At 37.9% G+C, this 21221-nt stretch overlaps 1 protein-coding gene across 5 annotated transcripts in view; it reads right to left on the minus strand.

Moving 5' to 3' along the window:
- Positions 1-2712: 2712 nt before the first annotated feature.
- The window catches only part of LOC128696087 (teneurin-m-like), a 395373-nt gene continuing 376864 nt past the window's right edge, over positions 2713-21221 (minus strand). For 4 of the 5 annotated variants that reach the window (XM_070094985.1, XM_070094987.1, XM_070094986.1 and 1 more), the window contains 11 exons: positions 20958-20984; positions 19842-20061; positions 18158-18393; positions 16578-16751; positions 16147-16319; positions 11060-11309; positions 9455-10890; positions 9031-9266; positions 6681-7007; positions 4953-6564; positions 2713-4613 (listed from right to left, as the gene is read on the minus strand). In XM_070094985.1, coding sequence (XP_069951086.1) covers positions 3724-4613; positions 4953-6564; positions 6681-7007; positions 9031-9266; positions 9455-10890; positions 11060-11309; positions 16147-16319; positions 16578-16751; positions 18158-18393; positions 19842-20061; positions 20958-20984 — 5581 coding nt within the window. In that variant the 3' untranslated portion in view covers positions 2713-3723. The remainder of the gene's footprint in view (positions 4614-4952; positions 6565-6680; positions 7008-9030; positions 9267-9454; positions 10891-11059; positions 11310-16146; positions 16320-16577; positions 16752-18157; positions 18394-19841; positions 20062-20957; positions 20985-21221) is intronic. The other variant, XM_070094984.1, reaches the window with a different exon arrangement.

Below are 21221 nucleotides of genomic sequence, written 5' to 3' on the forward strand. Positions count from 1 at the left end.
CCTAGTAAGGAATATGTATTGCCAGGTTTTGTTTGATCCAGGGTTGGAAAACTTTGCCAGAGAGCAGATTTCATTTTTTATATATATTTAGAAGAGGTTGGAATCTAAAAAGAAAATTACGCCATATTTTATTTTAGCGGAGACCAGCTGTCCCCGTGCACATAATCTCTCTTGTTTACAGTAACATTAATCGCGGACCCCACATTGTGGGCTTGTACGGTACAAACATAGCATCGCTCAACACTTATTAAACTACAAATTTAAAGATTGTGTGGGAAAGACAAAAGTACATACAATTGTTTTTCATTCACTGACCTATATGTTTGTCAAATATGATTAGTAATGCCCACTGTTGCACAATACTTCCTATAGTACAGTATGTAAAATATCTAAATATTGCAGTTTAAAAAAAATCCCACAAAATATATGACTTCAGGGATCTGGAAAAAAATAATGCCATGGTTTGGTAAAACATGGGGACAAAAAGTATTTTATACATAATTACTATATAAAACATAATCTTTCTTGCAAGAGCTTGTGTGCAACTATCTACCTCTCCTTTCATAAAATAACATCACTTTTGCAGTTTAACACTAGATTATCTAAATATCTCTAAATTCTGGACGACTGAGTCTGGAGAAGTCTAGAAGAGAAATAAGAATGAGGTTATGGAACCAGTTCCTATGGTTATTAATTGTGTGGCAATCTGGATTACTTCATGTGTATGACAGGCATAGTTCTCGGAATATGCTGATGTACAAGAAATGATCTTGGGATGATTGCATAATGATGTGTATTGCATTCTCCCTGTTAAAGAATATGCTGTAATATACTGTATTTATTTAATGTATTCAATGTATAAATTCAGTTTTCTTATATAAGAATAAGTGTTTTTTTCAATGTGTATAGACTTAGTAATACTTTTTTTATAATGCATGATGTGTTAAGAGGCTTCTAACACCCCAGTATGGCAATTAATTATAAATTTTATTATAAAGAAGATAAAATTTGTTAGGAGAGCAAAAGTTATTGAATGGGAGAAGGAAATATGTATGTACTTAGAAATAAAAATCTATACGTGAATGATGACGTCAACGTGAAAGACCACCAACAGCAAGATTGTAACATCTCCCTTTTAATGTACAAACCACACTCCTTTAAGAGAGAAATAGACCTGGCCATTCATAACTTTTTAGATATCGCAGGTAGATGGGAGGGCACGAGAATATAGTAATTCAACATCATTCACATCTTTGGCTATTCTAACATTCATCTCTTGACATGCCTGTACAAAACATACTCCCAAATCTAACTCTTGGCACAAGCAACCAATGTGAACTCTATGGCACATGAACATACAGCCTAATCTACAGTGTCTTGATATGTTGGTTGCGCCAAGCTGTACTAAAAGGCAAATTATAGTACTAATTGAAATTTTTTTGGTTCAGTTCCTAAGATTCAGATATGTAAATAAATAAAAAAGCACCGATAAAATCAATAATGTATAAACATTCTGTATCATGTAGACACCAGAAGTAATTCTTCACTAAGAAATAAAGCACCAATCTTGTGACTGTAAACAGGGCCAGCTCTGTGTAACCTGGACGAATATCTGTTTTGCACCCACGAATATCATGGGATATGTTTTATTCTACAGTGATTGCTTGACATCCTAGATAAGTACTATAATTTATGGTAGAAAAGTTTCTACCTGGGTGAGGGACAACCTTGTCAATATCTCCAGGATATATGATGATAATGTGCCTAAATAATGTATCCTTTGAAGTACTGCTCTCTTCTAGGATATACACTAATTCAGCTAAGTTTTTTTAAATGTGAATGCAAAGTGAATATCCTCTGACAAAAATATATACACATGATTTTTTTTAAACTTGTGCATTTTCTCCATATTTTTAAAGGGTTGAACATTTAATTTTACCTAGTTAACCACAGTTACCACTCATATTTCGAATTAATAATTTTACATTATATTAACTTTAATTTGGTGAATATTATCTTGGTTATATTAGAGAACATTTTGAAACCAACCTTTTATTCACAACTGATATCCATTGAATATTGCTACCTTAGAGGAATGCTTTCTTGCCAAGTCACAAATTATATTTTTCAAGGATCATTTAGCACTTTTAACTGTAGGCCTGACTTAGCAGATAACCCACCAGCCCACATGAGCTAACCTTAACAAACATTAGAAACAACAAATTGTTAATATTGCCAGCTACACGTCATATAAGTGGACCAGAAAACATAGAGAAACGCCACGTATCTGGACCTCAATGTTCGCTTAATTATTGCCTTTCAGGCGGGATGTCTTATAGTGACAACCAGTAAAGATAAGTATCATTAAAGTTCACTTTCTGTATGTTAAAAAAGGAAAATGCACTTTAATGCAATGAGTTTTAGCCTCATAATAGTTATATCACTGTATACAATTAAAAAAAAAAAAAAAAAAAAGAGCAAGAGAGAAAGCAGAGCTTGAAACCTAGTCAATAAAAAAATAAAATGCTTGATCCCTGCAATGCAGGGATGGTCAAAATGTACACATGCATAGAGCTGAATAAAGCTGAATAATTCTTAATACCTGAATTCTATATATATATATATATATATATCTATATATATATATATATATATATATATATATATATATATATATATATATATATATATATATATATATATATATATATATATATATATATATATATATATCTATATAATGCAATACAATCGCAAGCAGGCGATCTTAACAATGCAGAACAAGCTACATGGGGATAGAAATCTTTAGCTATATATCTTTCACACTCTTGTGCATCACCAGGAGCTACACAACGTTGCAAGACAACAGGTAAGAGAGTAAATTCTCTGAGGCAAGGCAGAAGGTATCAGTGGCAGCCCATATGGATTGCCACTGATACCTTCTGCCTTGCCTTTAGCTCTAGATTTTTCACAAGTGCGAAAAATCTAGAGCTAAAGATTTCCACCCCCATGCGACTTGTTCTGCATATATGTATATATATACACAGCATGTCATCAGTACCTTCATCTGCTTTCCTCTATACAAATTATTTTTTTTTTTTTATAAAAGTTTGAACCCAAGCTTCTCGCCATAAGACATCTCGCTAGGACACAGGATACATTCAAATAGAAATAGGCGTTAAGTATCTCTAAATAATGGACATGATTGTAACAAAAACGTACAAAATATATATGTCTTGCTGTCTCTCTGTGCTTCACACCAACTTTGCATACTTGTCTTTCCATAAAAGTACATGATTCATGGAATGTTAAGCAGCAAAATTATATACTATTGCAGAACCTTGACTATCCTGACAGTATAAAATGCTGCTAGGCTTTCACTATTTACAACTGCCAGCAACAGTGCTCCAGGATTACAGTGGAACATAAAAATGTCCACTGAACCTCATTCTTCACATGTCCGTGACACCATGTAGGCACCATTCTTACACCAACTCTGTCCACCTCCCATTCTACCCCCCCCCCCTTCCCTCCCCCAGCAGCTTCAGTTACTGACACTATGGCCTGCACCACACAGTCTGCCTCTATCACATGTGAGGATTATTCTCCGGCTCGGAGAGATGTGTACAATGCGTGAGAAATACCCTGTTTGTACAGTGTGTACAGGTTCACAGCGCTACACTATACAGCAGTATGTACAAGGGCCGTGCCCAGCCCCACGGATCATGACTGAATACCAGCTTGACTTCGTCGTCGCCGTCGCCCAGTATCACGTCTAAAGACAACATTGGTTGGATCATCTGCCAGAAGAGGATACCGATGAATGGAGTGCATATCAGCAGCCATATAGCCAGGCACAGTTCCCTTACTTATAAGCTCTACACGTTCTTCCACTGTCCATTCATGAGTTGTAGGAGACCCACGTTCTAATAATAAGCGTTCATTCTCCCATGCATGGTCAACGGCCCGACGATGGGCATGGCGTAAAAGCCTGTGACGAGCATTGGATGGATCCACACCATACAGCAATACAAGTGATACATCGCTGCCTACTACCCTTATTTCATGGTGTTCTTCATTTTCCTTAGCCGACACATTAAATCGACCACTTAATCGCTGAAGTTGCTGTAAATCATCGTGACGAAGTTCAGCATTTTCTTTGACCAAATAAAGTGTGTGGTGGTGATGGTGTGTAAGTGTCACATCAAGTAAGGCTGAACCATTAAGGACATCCCTCGCTACATCTTGCACCACAGGATTTTCTCTTGATGGCACTAAAGAGACGAGTGCTCTACCATTCACGCGAGACACTAAAACTCCAGGACCCAATACTGGCGGGGATGATGAGAATCTTCCTAGAGCTGCCCAGCCAGGAATGGCCCATGCTGGTGCATTAGATCGCACCAAAGACTCTGGCAACAGAGAAGGTCGTGAAAACTGTCTCAGTACACCTCCTGTGGAGCAGGACAAGCCAGATATAACACTGAGAGATGGTGCTAGCTGTGATGCTTTTAACAGACCACCTCTCTGTTTTTCCACTGTCTCATCATGATAACTTGAGCCTAACATCTTTGACAAATCAACTCCAAAAAGTTTGAGCCAACTGTCCAGATCTGGAAAAAAAGAATGAGAGATTATTCTAAAGTTTTTAATTGCAGAATTGTGAAAGATGCTGCATTTGCAGCATTATAAAAGACAAAGTACGTTACATGTGCTGATGTACTCATGAATAAAGTGAACTTCAGAAGGCATATTAAACAAATGGACTTTTTTTCTTTTAATCTCTTGATTCTGTTTGATATAAAAAATAAATTTGATTACTAACACACTTAAAAATAATTTTTTCTTTTTAAAAATATCAGCTTAATAATGCTTAGTTTAAGGATATAAAGTCATTTCAATGAAACGTAATTTAATCATATCTTGAAATGATAATTATGGACCCCTCTTACCTGTGTAATGTCGAGGCTGGTGAGTTATCAGATTAACAGGATCATTATCATGGAAGCGATGGACATAAACAGCCCCCACATGGTTTGGAGCACTGGTTACTAAGTCATAACGAGGTGCCATCCATTGAGCATGGACAGGATCATAAGTGTGGAGCCCAAATACCAAAAATCCTGTAACAGGATCACGAAGACTACCCTGGAAGTCCACGTGCAAAAGGAGGTCAGGTCTTGAGTCACTAAGAGTGGCACCCCAGGGAGATCTGACAATTTCTTTTACCAATACTCCTGAATCGTCAAACACAGCCACAGGTGATCCTAGATGGTCTGTTGAGACCCAAAGCCGATGTCTTCCTGTGTGTAGAGCCATAAGGTGACCACGTTCATCATATTCTAAAGAATGTGTTTCTCCTTGTTTTGGATAGTGTATGTGGGTAGGAAGGTTTGGTCTAAGTAAGTCAGCATAGAAGAACTGAGTAACATTACCATGGTCATCTTCCCATACTGTCAGCCGTCCATGATGGTCATGTCTACACCAGATTTTATACTGATCTTGTTGCCAGGCAGATTTAAGGTTTCCACGAGCACTATACGAGAGATGGACTTCACCTTGTCTCACCACAGTACCTCCTGGGGAGTAAGTATTAAGTTCAACATCACCCCAGCCAACCAACCGGTCTGCTCCATCATACGTTGCTGTCATTTCTCTTCCACCTTCCACCACAGCAATCATGTTGCCATTTTTATCATAACGGAACTGCCAAGATTCTGCTCCATCTACAGCCTGTAGAAAACCATCAGGAGTGTATGTATAATTGTTGCGTATCTCAAGAGACCCAGGTCCTCGCCAAGTTGACATAGTTGCAAGTCTTCCACGACTATCATAAGTGTACCTTCTTCGATGCACCATGCGACTGCGCAAGGTTAAAGCTGCTTCTACTATGCGTCCATGGGGATCATAGCCAGTTACTCGCAACATTGTTTTTCTAACATCCTGTACAACCGTTTTATTGTGATATGAGGATGTCACTTTCAGGTCTCCCACACTATCTAAAGTACCTAAAATCATATCATATTTCATATCATAATCTGGCTGCTCCTTCCCATTGATTTCTACCTCAACTCGTCTTGGGCGTGCATTTCCATCATACAAGAATCTCAGTTTGGCAGAATCCAAACCGGAAGACTCTCCAAATCTAACTCTCTGCTCCTTCACAAGCCCAGCGTGATATTTGTTGTCACTGCGTAGCTCAAATCCTCTTTCTCTAACAGACACAGTTCGCAAAAGACCAGTCTCTGCATGATATCCATATTCAACAGATCCATCACCAAACAGCTGTTGATGTAAACGTCCACTGCCGTCATAATGGTAAATAACACGACTAGCCTGATGCGGTAAAATTTCTGCTAGCTTTCGACCATCATCGCTGTAGAAGAGTTGGTATGGGTGACGTGGTGATCCAGGTGGTGTGAAGGTGAAACGATTGTGGAGAAGAGATGGCTGGACATGGAAGGCATATTTATGACCACGTGGAGTTGTCACAGCAGACAAGGCTCCACCTTCATCATGTTCAAGGAGATGCTCAGCACCAGATGACACACTCACTTTATAAGGCTGAAAGGAATAAAATATTCATGATACATTAGCCCCCTGTATATGTAAAATATAAAACTGCACAAAAATATATCACTATATATATATTTTTTTTATACCAACCTGTAGTAACATACCTTAACACTAGATATGTCCTTGAAAGAGTACATGACCTTGGAACCATCAGCATAAGTAACTCCCTCAAATCTTCCGTTACGGTCATAGGAATACTCTTCCTTCATATCACCCCAAGACCAATGCTCAAGCTGCCCAAATCTGTCATAGGACATCTCCACAGGAAGAAAAGGTTGAGCTGGAGTCCAACGCAAAGGCCGTCCAAGAGGATCATAGGATACATTGAGGAGGGTGACTCCTGCTTCATTTAAAACAGCCTCTGTTCCAGTGTAGAGATCATACTTGAATGTCAGCAAGTCTTCACCATTTACCCTCATCTTTCGGCCAACCTATTAAATGGGTAAAAAAGTTCATAACAATACATTCATTCATACATACATTTGTGTCCATCTCACACTATGCAAAAACTCAATGCACATAAAAGGCCCAAAAATCTGGAATTCATTACCTGTGAATATAAAAGAAACTGTTTATAAATTCAAGTCTCTTCTTAAAAATCGCTTACTCACCCACAACTAAATAAATACGTACTGAATAATTATATCTCATAAATGTTTAACCTGTGACCCTATCAAACTTTTTTTTTGTTTTAATTATATTACCTAACAGAATACTCCATTCTATTTAATGCACAGCAACTCAGCAAATGACCATATGACCTGTCTTTGAAATACTCATTTGTGCTTAATTGTTATTTGTTTACTATAATTTTTGCCACTGAATATATCATTGCTTAGTTAATCTTAAGTTAATTTTAAGCCTGCCCATAATGCTCTGCATACAAGGGGCTTTTGGCATGTTACACTTAACCACTGTATTTCTTTGTACATCTATGTATCATGTCCAAATTAATAATAAATAAATAAATGTACATACAAAAGAAAAATATTTAAAATTACTATATGAAAAATATTTCCTGTCTTTTTAGTGAGTGATACACAGAGTTATTAGTCTCTTGCTCTTGGTATATTAGCTTTCTTCTATGACACATTTGTAATGGGAGAAAGGATTCTTATTCAAATCCCCAAAGAACTGAAAGGAAATAAAACAAGTACAGTATATCTCACAATACAAATAATTAATCTTGAGTACTTTCCAAACTCTCCAGTTTCAACACCTTCAAATATCCCTCTGTCTCTCAGTAAAATTTATCACTTTTGCCTCTACCATATGGGTAAAAGCAAGTTATAGTTCTGTGTTCAGGTTGAATGAAATAATATAGGAACTGAAAAATGTAGCCTTATCTGCATTTTGCATTAAAAACATTAATTATTTAGCCCTTTCAGGGTCCATGCCATAGATCTACAGCTTTGAAGCCGGGGTCCAAACCGTAGATCTATGCCATGAGCTCGGCTCGCTCAGATAACCTGGGAGCGGTAAATTTGCGCCTAGGTATGTGATAAGTGTGCACCACATAAAACAAATCCTGCAGCACGCAGTGCATAATGAAAGGAAAAAAACTGTGACTGTAATTTTGGATTAAAATAGCAACTTAGCGGAGTTTTTTTTTTTGTATATTTTTTACAATTGTATTTGCGATTTCTTGGTTTCATTTGATATAATGCAATATTACAGAAATAGAGATGATTTTGATTGGTTTAAGTACTGAAAATGGCTTGAAACTAAGCTCAAAGTAGCGGAAATGTTAAATTTTTGCCGATGTTCAAGAGTACACAAATGTCGTCATGAATCTAATACACTTCAGCTGGTGGGTCTAATGTATGTTCACGAATGCACTGGTATTATTTATACAATTATGTATTAGAACATTGCATAACAGTAAATGTTCTATTTTTTGGTGTGAATAAAAATTCATTATGTGAATAAAAATTCAAAATGGAATTCATTTGTAAAGCCTGAAAATGTAACTAATGAACAGAGGAAATGTTAGTTTAGTGCCAGGAATGCCTGCATTGTTTATTCTGGACACTATTTTCAAATTGGAATATTTTGAACTGTGTTAAATTTGCCAAATTACCAATTTCCGATCACTTTATTGGGTAGTTGAAACAGTTGACTGAGCAATTTCTTGTGCTCACTCAATGAAATAGAAGTAATACTAGCGAAATAGCTAAGAATTTGTCGACTAGAATAATGAAATTGGCCTAAAATGGGAATCAAAGTCGGCAAAATCGCTGATGCGTAAATATCGCTAACACATCAAAATCTGCGAGTGTAATTTCGTCAATTTTCCATCAAATTTCATACTTTTTACTTTATTACCTTCAGAAAAGGATTCTCTACCATTTCATAAGAAAAATTAACAAAAATTGTTTTTGAAAATTCTTGGACCCTGAATGTCACTGAGATTTGGCCTCTGAATGGGTTAATTAGAGCAAACATTGCAGTTACCTGGGTTACTGGTCCATTTTGATCACTAGTTTCCACAAAGTACTTCCAATCAAAGCTGTTGACAAGTTCGTCTCCAATTTCTGTACGTTGCCTTCCTGAGACTGGGAATGAGTGGGCAAGTGTGTGATCTTGCAAGAGTGTGTATGGTACAGTCTCAGTGGCTATGTGATGACCCCAAGCTGTACGTGTCACAACCGATCCATCAGGGAGCTGAGCTGTAACACTCGACGCTGAGCCTAACGGAATAATTTGTTTATATTAAAACTGGGATAACAATTGTCTTTTAACAAGAATAATAGTTGTACAGAGTGACTGCCTTTATAATTTAGGATAATTAAGCTGTTACTGTTTTTATTTTTATCATTGTAACCATATTCAAAACTAGGGCAATTCATTTCAAGTAAAAAAATAAAAAAAAACCTACCAATGGTCTGTGTGACAAGTGCACCCTTGATGAGCATGGTGATTGGTGCAGTGCCATCCCGAGTCACAGTTACTCTAGCTCCCTTTTGGCTCAAGTCAAATGATAAATCTATAACTTGACCTGAGGGAGTGACTGTGCGTGTCAGGCGACCATAAATGTCATAGGTATAGACATGGGCACGGCCTGTAGAATCCATTCGTGATCGCAAAAGACCCAGAGCGCCATGATATGTCAAGGTTACATTGTGTTCGTCAGGTGTTACTAACTCTTCGAGGCGGCGTGTCCTTGACATCTGCAACCGGCACTTTTGCTGGCGGGAGTTTTCTATCATGGTAACCTGTCCTGTATAGTCACGGAGGAAAGATACACGGTTTCCACCAGCATCTGTGACTGTAGACAGTTTGCCATTGCTGGTATTTACATTGTATGCAAACATATAGATGGTACGCCCTGTTGGAATACTACGCGTCTCCACATGATGCCCAAATCTATTGAATATATATACCTCCTGTGTTTCTGGAGAGTAGATCTCATACATACGTTGTGCATTTGGCTCTGGGATAGAGGAGGTAACAGAACGGATGCGCAGGTTACCTTGATCTAGTACATGTACTGTACCATCTGGGGTCACGGCTAGTGCTGAAATGGTTGAGAACACAGCTGTAGCAGCTAATACATGGGATTCGTCATAACAAGGACAGCTTTCCTCTTGACAGTTGCATTTTGAATCAGCACCGGCAAAATCATGAATTCGTTCATCTGTTTCAATAACACGGACACGATTTATACGCTCATTGTCACTCTCTGCGATGTAAAGGTCTCCATTCGGGGCAAAAGTTAGACTCTGTGGAGAGCGAAGAGTAGTATGAGCTGCAAGATCAGATGGTACATCATGACCTAAGGGAGGACAGTGGAGAGGTCTACCAGCCACTACTTTAATCTGTCCATCATGAGTCAGCCGCAATACATGATGATCATCCAAAACATATAAAGAGTCATCTAAGGGGCTGATGGCTAAAGCAGTTGGCCAGCGTAAACTGACTTCAGACACTGGTACAGTTCCTTCACATGGTAGTGGTCTCCAGTGTGCACGATGTCGGTGAGTGCCAATTACTGTATTGATGATTCCATCAGCATCTACTGCACGAACATTAGTGCCATCAGCAAAGTAAAGGACATCATTAAAAGAAAGAGCCATTCCTTTTGGATACTGGAGCTTGGCATCTCTGGCAAGAGAGTTGTCACCACAGCCCACTTCATCACCGGGTAAACAACGTTCACCAGATCCCACATAAGGCATATAGTTTTCCTCAGGGCTGGCGAAGTCATCTGGGTCACGAACCTTCAGGATCAGATGGGCCTCATGGTCACTGATGTAAACGTCACCAGTGACTGGGCTTACAGCCAAATGGTAACGGTAAGAAACTCTGGTCTCGCTGCAATAGTAAAAACAAAAGTTGAATTATTATGTAAAATAAGAGATGTCAATTATAAGCATTTAGTTTTACAAAATTTAATTTTTAATAAAATATAATATCCAACTAATTTTCTTAGACATTTTTAATTTGATTTGAAGCTTAATCATAATGAAATACCTGTACTTACTTTAATTTAACCACAGTCTTGACTGTGTTATCTGGTAAAACACGTCTAATCAAGTTAAAGTCAGCAATGTATAATGATCCATCAGGGCCTGAAGCAAGTGCTGCAGGAGTCAAAAGGCGTTGCTTATCTGCAGGCCCATCACAGGCTCTGCATGATACTTCTCTCTGATGACCATCTCCCATTAGAGTTTGCAGCACACGTGGCTTCTGTTTCATGTGCATATTACGTCCATCACCCTTCTGTAGGATGCCTAAATGTAGGAAAGTTTAAAATTAAACTAAACTTGTATTGAAAAAGACACAAGTTGAATCTTAATCTTTATAAATTACCTGTACAGTATATTCCTGCAAACTCCATACACCAATTTATCAGTACAGTTGTTTAATCTTGTAAATTTCATAAATTCTGCAGGTGATGTAATGTGCCCAAATTATATTTAAATCCAATCCCTTTCATCACTTTCTGTCTGCACCATGACTAAAGTGGTAATGTTGGCCATAGTCTATCAGGAATTTAATGTATGAAAGTATTGAATGTGTAGATACCAGGATGCATGGATACAAATGTGTAAGGGAGGTGTTGTGGGCGAGGGGCTTGGACTTCCAGCAGGCGTGCATGAGCGTGTTCGATAGGAGTGAATGGAGACGAATGGTATTTGGGACCTGACGATCTGTTGGAGTGTGAGCAGGGTAATATTTAGTGGAGGGATTCAGGGAAACCGGTTATTTTTATATAGCTGGACTTGAGTCCTGGAAATGGGAAGTACAATGTCTGCAGTCTAAAGGAGGGGTTCGGGATATTGGCAGTTTGGAGGGGTATGTTGTGTATCTTTATAAGCATATGCTTCTAAACTGTTGTGTTCTGAGCACCTCTGCAAAAACAGTGATTGTGTGAGTGAGGTGAAAGTGTTGAATGATGATGAAAATATTTTCTTTTTGGGGATTTTCTTTCTTTTTGGGTCACCCTGCCTTGGTGGGAGATGGCCGACTTGTTAAAAAAAAAAAAAAATCCTGAATATACAAATGAAAAATGCTAGAGAAATGACAGAATTACTTGTGACCCCCTCCTGCATTTATGACCATATTTTCATAAAGCCCCTGAAAATTCAATTTACATCATGCCTCATTTATAATAGCATACAATGCAGACTACACATCCCAAAGCAAGAAATGCACAACATGAGTCAGACTTGCCAGTCTGCTCCTGCTGCTAGCAGTGCATGCATCTTTTCCACATACCTTGTTATTATTGTTCATTATCTCGACTATTTTTGCTGTTCATGATGCTTTTGTTAAATGTTTGTAAAGCCATATATTTGTTTCATTTAGTTTTCCTCAATCTCCACAATATTTTTTGGTGTTTATATTGTTATGAAATGGATTTTTTTTTTTTTTAATCAAGTCGGCCCGTCTCCCACCAAGGCAGGGTGATCCAAGAAAGAGGAATAACATCTTATAGGAGTGAGGAAGAACCAGTTGTGAGTGTGGGAGAAGTGCATGGGGCAGTGAGCAGAATGAAAGGGGGTAAAGCAACTGGCATTGATGGGATAAAGATAGAAATGTTAAAAGCAGGTGGGGATATAGTTTTGGAGTGGTTAGTGTTTTTATTTAATAAATGTATGAAAGAGGATAAGGTATACAGGGATTGGCAGAGAGCATGCATAGCTTCTTTGTATAAAGGCAAAGGGGACAAAAGAGTGTGTAAAAATTACAGGGGAATAAGTCTGTTGAGTATACCTGTTAAAGTGTATGGTAGAGTTATTATTGATAGAATTATGAGTAAGACTGAGAGTAGGATAGCAGATGAACAAGGAGGCTTTAGGAAAGGTAGGGGGTGTGTAGACCAAGTGTTTACAGTGAAACATATAGGTGAACAGTATTTAGATAAGGGCAAAGAGGCTTTTGTGGCATTTATGGATTTGGAAAAGGCATATGATAGGGTGGATAGGGGGGCAATGTGGCAGATGTTGCAAGTGTATGGAATAGGAGGTAGGTTATTGAAAGCAGTGAAAAGTTTTTATGAGGATAGTGAGGCTCAGGTTAGAGGGGGATTATTTCCCAGTAAAATTAGGCCTTAGACAGGGATGTGTGGTGTCACCATGGTTGTTCAATATATTTATAGATGGAATAGTAAGAGAAGTGAATGCTCAGGTGTTGGCAAGAGGTGTGGGACTAAAAGATAAAGAATCTAATGCAAAGTGGGAGTTGTCACAGTTGCTCTTTGCTGATGATGATGTGCTGCTTTTGGGAGATTCTGAAGAGAAGTTGCAGAGGTTGGCCGATGAGTTTGGTAGGGTATGTAAAAGAAGGAAGTTAAAAGTGAATATAGGAAAGAGTAAGGTGATGAGGGTAACAAAAAAAATTAGGTAATGGAAGATTGGATATCAGATTAGAGGGAGAGAGTATGGAGGAGGTGAATGTGTTCAGATATTTGGGAGTGGATGTGTCAGCAGATGGGTCTATGAAGGATGAGGTGAATCATCGAACTGAAGAGGGAAAAAAAGTGAGTGGTGCACTGAGGAGTCTGTGGCAACAAAGAACTTTATCCATGACAGCAAAGAGGGAAATGTATGAGAGTATAGTTATACCAACACTCTTGTATGGGTGTGAGGCATGGGTTGTGAATGTTGCAACAAGGCTGAAGGAAGTGGAGATGTCATGTCTGAGGGCAATGTGTGGTGTGAATATAATGCATAGAATCCGTAGTTTGGAGATTAGGAGGAGGTGTGGGATTGCCAAAACCATTATCCAGAGGGCCGAGGAGGTTACTGACATGGTTTGGACATAGAGAGGATGGAACGAAATAGAATGACTTCAAGAATATACAAATCTGTAGTGGAGGGAAGGCGGGGTAGGGGTCGGCCTAGGAAAGGTTGGAGGGAGGGGGGTACAGGAGGTTTTGTGTGCAAGGGGCTTGAACTTCCAGCAAGCGTATGCGAATGTGTTAGACAGGAGCGAATGGAGGCAAATGGCTTTTAGGATTTGACATGCTGTTGAAGTGTAAGAAAGGTAACATTTATGAAGGAATTCAGGGAAACTGGCAAGCCGGACCGAGTCCTGGAGATGGGAAGTACAGTGTCTGCACTCTGAAGGAGGGGTGTTAATGTTGCAGTTTTATAACTGCAGTGTAGGCATGCCTCTGGCAAGACAGTGATGGAGTGAATGATAATGAAAGTTTTGGTTTTTCAGGCCACCCTGCCTTGGTGGGAAACGGCTGATGTGTTAAAAAAAAAATAAAATTGTATTATTTATTAAGTGGTTCTTATGAAGAGAACCCCATTTATAACACTGCACCTATGGAAAATAAAGGTTTAATATATGATGGTTCGTCAGGAGTCAAATATCCCCCCATCAATTCTGATTGGCTAAATTTTGGAAAAAAAAAAGATAAATGGTACTTAAGTCTCCAAGATGCTGGTTAAATTTCTGAGACTTATTTAGGGAAAAGATAGCATCTTCGATGCTGTAAAATACAGTAATTCGTAAGTGTGGGATGGAGATAAGTTTGCCTGTACTTTGGTTATATTTACATAAATTTTATATGAAAACTTTGTACATTTATTTTCTGAAAGTCCTTTCCCACAAGAAATAATGCATCATATACAGTACTCTCTCTCTTTACCGTGTCTTGATTTAATGAATTTTGAAGATACAGGATACAATCTACTGGGTCAGTTGATTTGAAACCAGGCTAAAGAATTTTCCATGGTTATTGCAATCACAGCAAAAGTCTTGTATTTACTCATCACTATCACCATTACTGGTCACCAGCTCCTCTCCATATTAGCCCATTAAATCTAGTTTACTATATTCATATTTAGGATCAATTCAGATACAATAAACTGGTTATCCAACACTGTTAGTAGTTTACCATTATTGACAAAGCAAGCAAGACTAATCAGGTAGAGCATATAAACCCCTTTATTCTTTCATTTTTACTGATAAAGCATTTACATTAGATGAACTGCAGACATTCTCCTACCCCTGTCTTTCATATCTTTTTCTTTTAACAACCATTCATTGAGAACAAAAAGGCACAATAGACAAATAACTGTACATAGGAGAGAGAGAAACTTATGACGACATTTTGGTCTGACTTTGACCATTTACGGATTATTTGTGTATTGAACTCATTTATTTCTGCACATCTGTACTGTCTTCAAAACCATTACATGAAGTATGCACTATTACTACAGGAAGGGTGAGCTTGACTTTACTAATAGTAAAGAATGCCTGAAAATAATGAACTGTTATTATCACAGCTATTTCCTACCCAAGCAGGGTGACCCATTAAAGGAAGCATTACTCACTCATCTGTCTTGCCTGTAATGCAAACAGCATAATTCAGATGACCCTCTGAATGTAATTTTTTTTTTTTTTTGTGGCCTCAACAACTACCATAACTCCCACCAATCATTAAATCCTTGTCTTGCCAGAAGTAAGATGACATCACAATTCAACTGCAACAATCCCATTCCTTTTTCATAGTGCAAGCACTGCCCTTCCCACCTCCAGGCCTCAAGTCTGGCTAACCAGTTTCTCTGAATCCCCTTCATAAATGTTAACCTGCTCACACTCCAACAGCATGTCAGTTAAAAACCGCTTGTCTCCTTTCTCTCCTATGTAACATAGTCGCACAAGCCTGCTAGTTGCTCAAGTTGCAAGTACTAAGAAACTGTTTACCAAAATTAAAATGTTGAGTCTGGCCATATTACCTGCAACACCTGTATTTATTACCCATACTATCATAATAAAATAGCACTGCAAATGGCCTACTGGAATATGTTAGGTAGGTCATACACCCAACCATTCTTGTTCATTTGTCTAACCTGTTAGACAATTACAACTCTGCTGCCAAACTTGTAGCTTTCTATATCATTTCTTAATTTGAATTTATCCGAATTGAATTTTGGTTTTGATCTTATTCTTGGTTACATATCCTCAGCTCCCCTATTTATTTATATGGTTGCTCTCTTCTACTTCCACAATTTGCTGAAATATATTAGTAATTTAGTGCATATGTTTTGAATTTTATAATTACAGGCTGGTGAATCGAGAGTACTTTTTTTGATTACCTTATTGACTCACCTTCATGGAAATTGTATCTATGATGGATAGAGAGATCCCAACCACCAATGTCTGAGATGCTCATGTCATGTCCAGACACCTGGGTAGTCTGAGCATCCCATATTACTTGGTCACAATTGCTATAAGCAAACCCAACTTTCACAACAGCCCATGTTACACCATAGACACGCTGCCTGCACATCATAATAAAATAAGGAAATTAGTTTGGTAATCATAATTATTAAATTACAACCAAAACACAATAAATAAGGAATAGCTATATACAGTAGTCCTGTATTGTGGAAGTACGCAGTAAAGCATTTTAATTTTATAAATTTTGTCTCATTATTGTAGGCAGACAATTTTCAACTAAAAAATTACTTGTACAGTATTTAAAATAAGCAAAGGTTTATACAGAGTGTTCTGCTGTAAGCCTTGAAAGAATATTTCACCTGTAGACATTGAGACGGTTCCATGCATAGGTGAACTTGATATCTGGATCAGCTTCAAAGGTTTTCTCAAAGAGGATACCCTCAATGGTGATCCTGAGGTATATCCTGCGCAGGGTCTCTGGGATCACAGATGGTGTCAGCTGCAGCTGGATGGTAGATTCATAGCCCAAGGCCCTGGCATTGAAAAACAAAGAATTCTACTATTTCACATGCATTTATATGTTAACCTATATCAAAAATAAATTCTATTCTAATTATTTACTTTCCAGTTACAAACCTCAATTTTTCTATTTTCACATTAATATTGTAACCGATAATATAAAGGCAAACTGCAAAAGTTGATAGTAATTAACTAACAGCAGTTATTAGTTTCCTGATAGGCCGGTGTCCCCTTTTTTTTTTTTTTTTTTTTTAACAAGTCGGCCGTCTCCCACCGAGGCAGGGTGTCCCAAAAAGAAAGAAAATCCCCAAAAAGAAAATATTTTCATCATTCAACACTTTCACCTCACTCACACATAATCACTGTTTTTGCAGAGGTGCTCAGAACACAACAGTTTAGAAGCATATACATCTACTATCCGACTTACGACCAAGTTCGGTTCCGAGAAACCAGTCGTAAGTCGAAATGGACGTAAGTCGAATTTTACTGCTGAATATCAACATAACATTTTTGTAATGACTTTATTTTATTGTTTTATTTTGGTATTTCATGTTTTACTTCACTTTTTATGCTGTTAGTACTGTATTTTATACTGTAAGGTTTAGGATAAACACTGTATACAACACAAACACTTGTTTATTTCCCAGAAATTTGGCATTAAAAAACACGGTCATAAGTCGAGTTGTCGTATGTCGAGCAGGTCGTAAGTCGGATGGTAGGTGTACGTATAAAGATACACTACATATCCCTCCAAACTGCTAATATCCCAAACCCCTCCTTTAGAGTGCAGGCATTGTACTTCCCATTTCCAGGACTCAAGTCCAGCTATATAAAAATAACCGGTTTCCCTGAATCCCTTCACTAAATATTACCCTGCTCACGCTCCAACAGATAGTCAGGTCCCAAATACCATTTGTCTCCATTCACTCCTATCGAACACGCTCATGCATGCCTGCTGGAAGTCCAAGTCTGTCATGAACTAGTGTACCAACATCATGAACTTGGCTAAGTCACATCTACAGCTGACAACACAATATCTTTTGGCATTTTTTTTTACCAGCTATGCAAAGTAGAGTAATAAAGTAATTGTCATCTGGCTAATGGATCATGTTTACTGAAATATTGCTGCTAAAAGCACTGTATTATACAAATTCAAAACTAGTGTATAAATAGCTACTTATAGTATAGGTGCTCCCAGGCAATTTATTTGGATTACCAGGTAATCACAGAGGAATTAAGGCTTGATTGATATCCTGGACATTTGAAAATACTTACAGCTTTCATATGGAGTAGGCAGAGAAATTTCTGTGCTGAAATAAAAGCTACTCTACATTTGATTTACATATTTAATAATCAGCACAACTGAAGAGACTTAAGAAGAGCCTCACTTTTGCCACTGAAGTTTTTTCTTATCACTAACCTGGAAGAATGATAGACAAGGTGAAGTCCAGTTCCAGGGATACTGAGAGATTCCTGCACCACCTGGGATTCTGTCAAGATTGCTGAACACTCTGGACAGCCTCCTTGGAAACCATGTTTCCATGTGGCAAGGACGACTGGCTTGAGAGCATCGTAGTTGTGGTCTGGACATGGTGTTGGTGGTGGTGGTGGCACAACATCTGCCACTGTCATGACAATTGTGTTTGTAACAACAATCTGGAGAGTGAGAAAATAATATTCAGTCATAACTGCAAAGGCTGTATGTACTTAACTATTTGTGGTTGCTCTTGGCCCTGCCTCTTTATTAATACATTTACAGGACAGTACTCCACCTGTCGTGGGGGTTTGTGAGGAGATATTGGAGTAAGAAATACACATGTAGGATGTCTGGAGGCGTATAGTCGTGCGAGTCTTGTAGGAGAAGCCCAGGTCTGCCTGTCTTGTCTATGCCTACCATTGAACTGAGGGGGAACACTGTGGCAGGAAGTACGTGTGCGTGACTCATGATGTCATCGCTAGCCAGGGAGCTTCTCTATAACATAGCTGGGATTATCTAAGTATACTACACAAATACACAGTAACACGACTGACAAACCCACAGGGGTCATATAGCACCTGATTTGATCTGAGGAAGAAGGTAGCTTCAATTCCTTGAATCAGGAGCTCTACATCAGCATCAGGGAACCCCATTAAGGGGCCCCTACCTCTTTAACTGGCTGTGACCAGGTGGGCTGTATCACACCCATTACTTTACCCCTGATTTGTTTTATGTGCATTCACTATTATGTGATGTTATTTCTAACAATAATTCTGTATGTGTGATTTACAGTTGCTATATGCAATTGCCATAGTTTGCAATGAGCATTTCCTTTACAAGTAACTAGATACCTTTAGGCCTGAGTGAGCTTAATACTGATGCCAAGGGTTTGGAGCACATCTACAGCATAAAATGAAGGACACAATGTTGGGTAGAGTATTTGACACTTTTGTTATAATGCACTGTAAAATACCTGGATTACACATGCACAGCAAAATATAACATATAATCTCTCTATCCTACATACTATTTTATTATTTACAGAAATGCATGTATTCTGGAGGGGTGGGGATGCTGCATTTTGGCAAGACAGCTACTGAATGAATGATAGTTCATGTGCTTCCTTTTCTTGGGTCACATGATAATGGTGGTAGACAGTGTTGAAAAGAAAAAAAAAGATTACACCATCAGTTATCCAGAATGTTTGGGATCAAGTTATATCTAGAATAAGGATCACTGCAGACTACTGATTATATTATCACTAGTATGCTGTATACAGGAGTATCACAGTACAGTATGAGTATACAAAACAGTATTAAGTAATACAGTATATGGTTGAAAAACTACCCTAATCCTGATTGGTTCCTTGTATAAGGTACAATATATTAAGGTAGACAGACGATTCTATTTGAAGATGCATCAGTAAGTCTGTACAACTGACAGTTCACCAAATTGCTGACCATTTTCCAGATTACTCAGCATAATTATTTTCATAAAATTTTTTGGACAACTGATTATTCTAAACAACTGACTGCTACAGCTGTGTTAACCTACTGTATAATTTTTTTTTGTCAATGTATGAAATGAAAAACAAACACGGCAACCAGCACAAACATAAATAACAAACCTCATTCCAGGGAACCCAGACAGTCTCAGTAACAGGCAGAAATGGTGACTTCCCAAAGAGGAGTCTGACAGCACCACCTCCATTAACCATGAGATCGAACCACCCTCCAGGACGAGTAAGTGTGAAGCCCGTGTCTGCTGGCCGATAATGAGAGACACGAACGCCCCGTAATCCAGTCCCTCTCCCACTGATGACACGTCCACGTACTACAGATGCACGGCTGTTGGTCCATTATCTTTCACTTACTTATAGGACAATGAATGTGTATAATTTTTACTCATATGAAACCAATTTATATAAGTAAACATTTATAATTGGAAATATAGATTCATCAAAAAATACTATCCCTGCAAAATCGGTAAATACTGTGGAAGAAAGATGCATGCCAAAAATTTAATAAAATCATTAAGAAAAAGACTGATTTAATGCTCCTAAGCATAGTTTAAGTGCAAAATTAATGGAAACAAAATTATCAATTTATACAGTGTAAGCAATTAGTACTTTAAAAAGTAAAAGTAGATTTCTATACAAACTATAAAAAACTGGATATAATAAATCACACAATTTTTTAAGATAAAATTTCAAGCAAAGATGAGAGGAAATAAGAATATGTACAGTAACAATAATGAAGGGTAACAAGTTGATTTGCAAGGCAAAAAAGATAAAATAAAATGCATTGCTATGCTTCCATCAAGATGATAAAAAGGAGCATATAAAGAAAAATGTGTGTAACACTTTACACAATTTGGTAACATGGTCAGTTACTGTTGAGAAAAGTCTTAATAATGTATTACAAAACAATCAAATGGAATTCTTCAACAATACTGTACCTGCATAATAAATTTATGCCCACTTAATACTGCCTCTCTTGTTACAACTCCTCATTACTTTTTATACAAGCAAAAACAACAGGTTTTGCATTTTTGTAAACAAACAAAAAAAATAAGACAGTACTGGTAAAATAAGTGCAATGCTAAAACAAACCATGCATTTGCAGTTGTCATACTGCAAAAAATCTACAGTCCCCCCCCCCCAAAAAAAAAAAAGTGAAACACTGAGAGAGCAGGCAGGCAGTGCACATGACTGACAGTCTACCTCATGCACTGTAACACTCACCTCTCATTTATGAAAGTCCTGTGCATGCTGAAGGAAAATAGACCATCTGTATTAGTTAAGTCAGAGGCAGTCAGTAAGCAGCATACCAGAGTACTAGCCTGTCAGTAATCTATCCAGATACAGTACTTGATATATCATGAGCTTACACTGCACACATACAGGAGTTTGGCCTATTCACTTATCTCTTCTTAGTGATGGTATGTAGGGCAAGGATAAGCGTTACGATGCAGAAAATACTTACAAAAGTACAGAGTACAGTACTTT

This window comes from Cherax quadricarinatus, chromosome 48 (genome assembly GCF_038502225.1).
Source record: "Cherax quadricarinatus isolate ZL_2023a chromosome 48, ASM3850222v1, whole genome shotgun sequence".
NCBI lineage: Eukaryota > Metazoa > Arthropoda > Malacostraca > Decapoda > Parastacidae > Cherax > Cherax quadricarinatus.